This window comes from Lupinus angustifolius, chromosome LG07, assembly GCF_001865875.1.
Source record: "Lupinus angustifolius cultivar Tanjil chromosome LG07, LupAngTanjil_v1.0, whole genome shotgun sequence".
Lineage (NCBI taxonomy): Eukaryota > Viridiplantae > Streptophyta > Magnoliopsida > Fabales > Fabaceae > Lupinus > Lupinus angustifolius.
In genome coordinates this window covers 1,731,627-1,738,373 of record NC_032015.1, presented here as the reverse complement: position 1 = coordinate 1,738,373, position 6,747 = coordinate 1,731,627, and the positions used below count along the sequence as shown (strand labels likewise).

General features: G+C 33.3%; 1 protein-coding gene across 1 annotated transcript; it reads right to left on the bottom strand.

Annotated features, from left to right (window-relative positions):
• LOC109352477 lies at positions 2,563-5,982 on the bottom strand. Its single transcript, XM_019594476.1, has 4 exons — positions 4,830-5,982; positions 3,964-4,506; positions 3,570-3,656; positions 2,563-3,139 (listed from the first exon to the last, which is right to left on the bottom strand). The coding sequence occupies exons 1-4, from the start codon at positions 5,748-5,750 to the stop codon at positions 3,038-3,040; spliced, it is 1,653 nt and encodes a 550-aa protein (XP_019450021.1). The 5' UTR covers positions 5,751-5,982; the 3' UTR covers positions 2,563-3,037.

Sequence of the window (6,747 nt, the reverse complement as noted above, 5' to 3'; positions counted from 1 at the left end):
TTTGTCTTTCACTGGATTCATTTGAAATATTTTATATGCTTCTTTTTTCATGACAATTAAACTAGTGTTAGTCTCGCTTGAATTTTGGAGACAATACTTCGACCTTTGTACTTCAGGTTCATGTTAGTTAATGGTTCTCACCTTTACCTTCAAACTAGCACACTAGGCCTTAATTCCAATTTGAAAGGCCTCTGCTGCTTGGTACTAAAAGAATTCAGACAGTTCTATAGTCCTGAGACTTCTAAATGTGTTGTAAATTGTAAGGGAAATCAATATCAATGTTTAAAAGTAAATTAGAAGTTAAAGTTGCGAGATTCTCGGGTTTGTTCCACCAGTTAAATTTGTAGTTGAACCATGGTTGTATCAGATAAAAACATATTTATGTATTTCTACTCTAAACAAATGTACTAAAATTTCTTTATCACTTAGACCTGTTGAGAAGTTAGTTTGACTTGTGGGTTGTTATCTTTATTATGATTTTTAAATGAGTGTAAAATCTATGGATTGATGGGGTAAAGATTTATATATAATTCAGTGCATCATCTAATATTCATTTGTATTACTTTTATTTAAAATGAATGGAAGATGATGCAATGATAGTGTAAAAAACTTTTATACTCTCAGTTTATATATTTTTTACTCTTTTTAAATTTGATATATTGAGAAGTTTGTTTCTGAAAATTGAATAGAGTTAATGGCATTGGAAAATTGAATAGAGTTAATGACATTGGAAAATTGAATAGATTTAATGACATTGGAAAGTTGATACGGGTAAAACCAATTTTTGACATGCCTAAATAAATAACCAAAAGATCTGAGAAAATAAGGTTTATAAAGTGATATATGAGAAAAAGTAGTAACTGTTTAAAATAAGCCAGTTTTTTAAAGCTAGCTGAACACTGCTAAATAACAAAATTCCTATTTGGCATATTGCAGCATGTTAGTATTGTTTTTAACTATTTAAGAAATCAAATAAACACTAACCTTTATTGAATGGTATGGTGTAACAATAACAATGATAACATACACAGCATGCATCTCAAGAGTGAAAGAAGCACAAAAGTACGTTAACGAGAATAACGAACTAACCAACCAGTGACACGAGAAGCGAATCCTCCATTCCCTTTCTTCCATTTCTTCTTCTTTCCTTTCTCAGTGTTTCGGTGAAACATGCAGTTGAGATCGGCAAGTTCAAATTCACGCGGTTCAGGCGAGGAGCAGCAGCGAAGAAAATCTGGCGACAATGATTTTCTTGACGGTCTTCCTCTTTATCATCGCCGGAGCGCTGCCGTCAGGAGGGACTCTTCCTGGTCACGATCGCCGGAGAATTGGAATCACGTAATTCCCGTAATTCTGCTGCTATGCATCTTCTTTCTGTGGTGGTTCTCTTTTCCAGGTATCTTATCTATCTTCGATCATCACCGTTAATATATTTAACCTTCTTCATTTATTCTTCATTTATTCTCACTAGCTTGTTGACATGCACTATCGTGTCTGTCAACCCGCTTTCCTATCGTTTGTAATGTATAGTTTGTATTTTATAAATTCAAATATAATTTTTTGCGCTAAATTACGGTTGAATATATTCAATTGGTCTAATATTCAATTTTTTAAATACACTTTTAAAATAAGAAAATAATAAGGATAAAATAAGAAAATAATATTATATGGTTTTTTGGTATAAATAAAAAGATATTGAGGGCAAAATAGGAAAACACAAATTACACAATGATGAGTAGTTATTTTATGCATTCCCTTTATTAATGGTATAGATATTTCATTTTTATATTTTATTAATTAATGTCTGCTGATTAGCGATTTGTCACATTCTTGTGTTCATGATTTTGGAATTATTGTCTTTATGTTTATCTAGAGTTAATCAAATTTGGGTTCCATAGAAAATGAAAAAATAAATGCAGACAGAATTAGTGAACATAGGACAATGCTAGGATGCCCTCTATTAATAGAAAGACAAGTGCTAATAATAACACACAAAAGACAAACATTAATGGTGAGACTAACATTTTTATCATTTTGTTTATAAAAAATTTACATTTTAACTCTTCTATTACAATAATTAGTTAGCCCAAATTGTTGGGAGCCACATATTTATGTCATTCTTTATACCATGAGTTTGTGATTGATCAGAAAAATATTTAATAATTAAATTTTAATTTAAATATATTTTTTCTGACCGACCACAAGCCCATAACGACACATAGAGTAATATAAACTATGGGACATCATACAAATGTTAGCGTGATGTATACTTTTTTTATTAGTAGTGTAAAATGACATAAGTTTAAATGAAAGAATCTTATAACTATGTTAAAATGTAATAAAGTATAATTTAAGATTGTAAATCTATTCATCATCTACCATTTATTTGGATTATTTTTTTCGAAGAGCAAATGCTAATTAAATATGAATAGTGGATGATATAATCTAAAAACACAATAGGTCAAATTTTAGAACCAATACATTGTGATTTGTTTCAATTGAGACAAGTTAGGTTTAAGACTTGAACACCACTAGTATTGAAATATATTCATAAGGCAAGGGTTTTGAATTGTGCTTACAACTGCAATTGAAATTGTCACATGGTTGCAGAGATATCCGAAGTAGTAATAACTAGAATTATTATAATCATAGGTAGAGATTTATTTAAGTGGGTCAAGTTTAAAAAAGATATACCTTTTTTTCAAACAAAAAAATACAGGCAAAAAAAACTCACCTTTTAACATTTTATATAACGCTATAGGCCATAGCTATTACATACCTATGATACCCTTTACCTCCTTGCTAATAGAGCAATTGAAGTTGTGAAACCAAGTTTAATACCACGAAGTTCATGCCGCTAAACCAAATCTTACTGTGGCCAATTCCACTTAATAAGTGTTCATTTGGAGTTGAATTACCTTCAATTTGCTGACAAAATCTTTTGATCTTTTGAAAACAGTGGATGTCAAGGATGGTATCATTACAGCCATAAAACCAATTGGTCCACCACTACTACATAATGATACTCGTATTGATCTTACCATACTGGCTGCTGCTGCAACATCACCAATTCTTCTATTCCCTCAAAATCTATCAGGGGAGGAGGAGGACGAAACTTACTTTCATCCAGCAAGTTCACCTATTTGAAGAACCATTTCGTTCAGTAAGAAAAATAAAGGGGGCAGAGGCTAAAGGATTGATGAATTTTGGAGTCAATTCTATTCAGATCAAACTGAGGTGCTCATTAAATGAGATAGAATAGAAATACCATCTTAATCTGTGTAGTTTTTCATTGAATGTATGACAATTTGGTGTCCTTTCATCAAACAACAATAAATTTTTACATAGAATGCATACCATGACATCTATAACTATTGATATATTTTGTTGAATTTACATAAAGGAAAAGAGGGTAAAAAACTGTAGCCTGTGACATTATGATCAATGACAGTAGTTCACTTTGTGTTCTGTGGACTTTCTGATGCAATTACAAGTAGGAAACTAGGAAAATCATTAGAATCAGAAACCTAATTTCCACCTTAATGATTCAATAATTTCAAATCACTAACCTCTCCCCCTTGACAACTTCCCACCCATAGGTGCATTGTTGAGCTCTTGCGTGACCGTTGAACTCTACAACAGTCCCTCCTTGGTGACTTCAAAAACAAGTTTATGAAGCAGTCAGTACATGGGTCCATTTCAATGTTGATTGACACTTAAGTAGTTTGAAGTTAATATGAAAGGTTTTTCATCTTTCTGTCTGCAATGCAATAGCTTACAGCATTTGCATTCTGTAGCATGTGCTTCAATTATCATACACACGTGTAATGTAGTAGACAATGCACTTTTAATGAGAGGAAGGAATTAAAAGGTAAAATTAATTAAAGAGGCGGGTATCTCATCATGTTATATGTTTTGGACTAAAGTAATGCATGTATCAGTGTGAGTTTGGAGCATCCATACCCTTTGCCAGCGGAGAGGATCTGGTCTTTTTGTCACTATGATGGAATCAATTTCTTCAGGTGACTCCATTTTCCAGTTGCAATAAGGAGGTTTAGATTTGTATCGAGAATAAGTACCAATAATTTTCTTCCTGGCAGGATCATATCGAGTTTTGTTCATATAAAAAAGGAATGCTTTCTGACAAGGATTTTTAGTTACGGGCCTTGTGTTGAATGCGTATGCAGTATAATCAGATCTTCTATACCAATTGAGAAAGGTCCGTGTAGGCATCTCTAGCTCTCTAGGGGACATTACCCCTCTTAGAATTTGAACAACATAGCCCCATGAAACAGAGATGGACCAATATTTGTCATGGTCATAGCAGATTGATTGTTGCATTATACTTCCCGAGTCTCGCTTCACCGATTTCATTAGGTGTTGCAAAGATTCTACACGGTCCATATGAGGGAATATCGGTTGGACGACATCGAGGTGGTGCAATGTCACTAGTGGGGTCACAGGATGTGCCCCAAGAAGGCCTAATAGATCCCCATACACATCATACTGCACAACAACAAAGATAAAGGCACATTTCAGTTCCTTATAACAAATAAAAGAAACAAAACAGTAAGCATTCCTAATAATATTGATACTATCTTTTTATGCAAATCATATTACTACTTGACATTAGTCTTTTTAAATTGCAATAAGTAACTGCAACTGTGATTACCACATAGTAGTTTTGGTAGCTTTGTTTTTTATAGTTTTCACAACTATATCACTATTGTAATTGCAGTGGCATCTTCTTGTACTTATCCATAATTGATAATTGTGATAAAAGCATAGTAATCACAATTGTAACCGTAGTCATCGGCAATACGAGTTACCTGGTGAAATCCAGCTTCCCTGGTTAATGGCACCCCTAGCTCTGCCATGCAAGCTTGCATTCTATCATCACTGCCATACAAACCAGGATATCGCTGAATGCAACGGTCCTGCATCCTTGCGAGCTCCTTAGCCAATGGATAGCTTATAGCGAATCCTCCCCCACCGTATGCCATCGCATAGGAGAAATGTATGTTCTGAACATGGCTCTCTGATGAGCTCCCTATATAATAGAACTGATTATGATCATATTTGGAAAGGATTCTGACCACGTTATCAACCATAAACACTGTGTCATCATCTCCCATCATAAACCATCTCACATTCTTCAAACCAAGCTTCAATGTCTCTGTGACCACCCTTGAAATCCTCAATGCAGATCTCTGCCCCTGATGATTCGTATACTTGAATTTTGTTGTGTCCTGAGAAATTCCAATCTTTGGTAACCCCTCATCTGCTTTACCACTAACTTTTTTGTCCAACCACACAACCCCTCTTGTTTTATTAGGCTTCCACCACACCTTGATGTATTCTTTTCTCATGTCCCATAAATTGGATGAAGCTGCTATCGCAAAAACAATGTGATTAAGCTCTGTGTCATATCTTTGAGATAACTGATCAATGGGTGTTTCTTTTTCTTCCTCCTCTTCTTCTTCATGTTCCTTTTCTTTTTCAACTTTTTTTATTTTTTTCTCTTGAGCAATAGTACTTTCAGCATCTATATTTAAGGATGTATTAGTAGTACCCATCTCATGTTGTTCTTGGATTTCATTGTTTGCTTCCTGTAAATTGATTGAGGTGGTGGAACATTCTCGGCGCTTTTTATTCGTAATGAGGAGAAGGTTGGAAGAATAGAGAGTGTATAGTATAATCATGAGTAGGATCAACCAAGGGATGATGCGTTGCTTGGAAGAAGAGTACATTTGGTTCTTCCGGTTATGATGAGGTAATAACTTGTTCCCTAGAGTCTTCAATTATTTTCAGGTTGTTGTTTTTGATGCCTTACTATTTCTGTTACTGAATGTGGAATGGAGAAAGATGATGGTGGGTTAGTCATTCAAACTCAGAATTGTTCGGATCACATACACATAAGGATGGAGAAAGAATTGTTCCTACTATTTTGTTTTCCTGTTGTTTAATGAAAAGTTTATGGCACTGAGCGCAGTTGAATGCGGTTAAAATGGAAGCAGGGTTGAAAATTGCATGATTGAATTTTCCTTTTTAATATATACTAGCCTAGCCCAATCCAAATTTTCATTGCATGGCTTTAAAATAAAATAAATAGGAGTAGCCGTAACTATTTCCTATGCTTTTCAGTTTTATAATTCATTCACTGTGTTTTCTAATTCACAGTTTTGTAATGTTAAAATTACTCTTTTCACTGTTAGACATCTGTGATCTGTGTGTCGAACTTCATAGTCATCTTCTTTTAAGATTACTTCATTATCATTCATAATACTAATATTATAAACCAAAAATAAATCACATTACCTAACATCATAATCAACGGTATTGACATTGTCTTGGACGTGACATTCATTAGCTACAATTTTATAAGATTTTACGGTAAAGGTAATATGTTTAGAACAATTTCAAAAGAAGTGTCCAAACGTACATTAGGATGTGTGTTTATTTGGAAAAGTTGGAGAAGTATTATTTTTATACCATATATCTTTATGACTATTTATCACTTAATATTCTTTATTTTGTATATACGTCCTCAAAATAAATCATATACACAGAGGAGTATCACATTGATGAATGGAGATCTCATTCATGTCCTTATCCAATAAAAGATAATACTTAAAAGTATAAAAATAGAAAAAAAATTATATTATTAATTACAATTCTATTTGAGAGACACCATTATTTTGGGACTCCTCATTGATGTCCCATTTATGATGTAAACATAACTAAATA

What these genes read in the sequence shown, in the direction of transcription:
- LOC109352477 (XM_019594476.1), bottom strand. Translation starts at nt 5,750, where the DNA reads ATGTACTCTTCTTCCAAGCAACGCATCATCCCTTGGTTGATCCTACTC. An exon ending in ATCCTCTCCGCTGGCAAAGG is followed by an intron (nt 3,657 to 3,963) that starts GTATGGATGCTC and finishes TTGTTTTTGAAG; the next exon opens with TCACCAAGGAGGGACTGTTG. An exon ending in GAAGTTGTCAAGGGGGAGAG is followed by an intron (nt 3,140 to 3,569) that starts GTTAGTGATTTG and finishes TTCTTCAAATAG; the next exon opens with GTGAACTTGCTGGATGAAAG.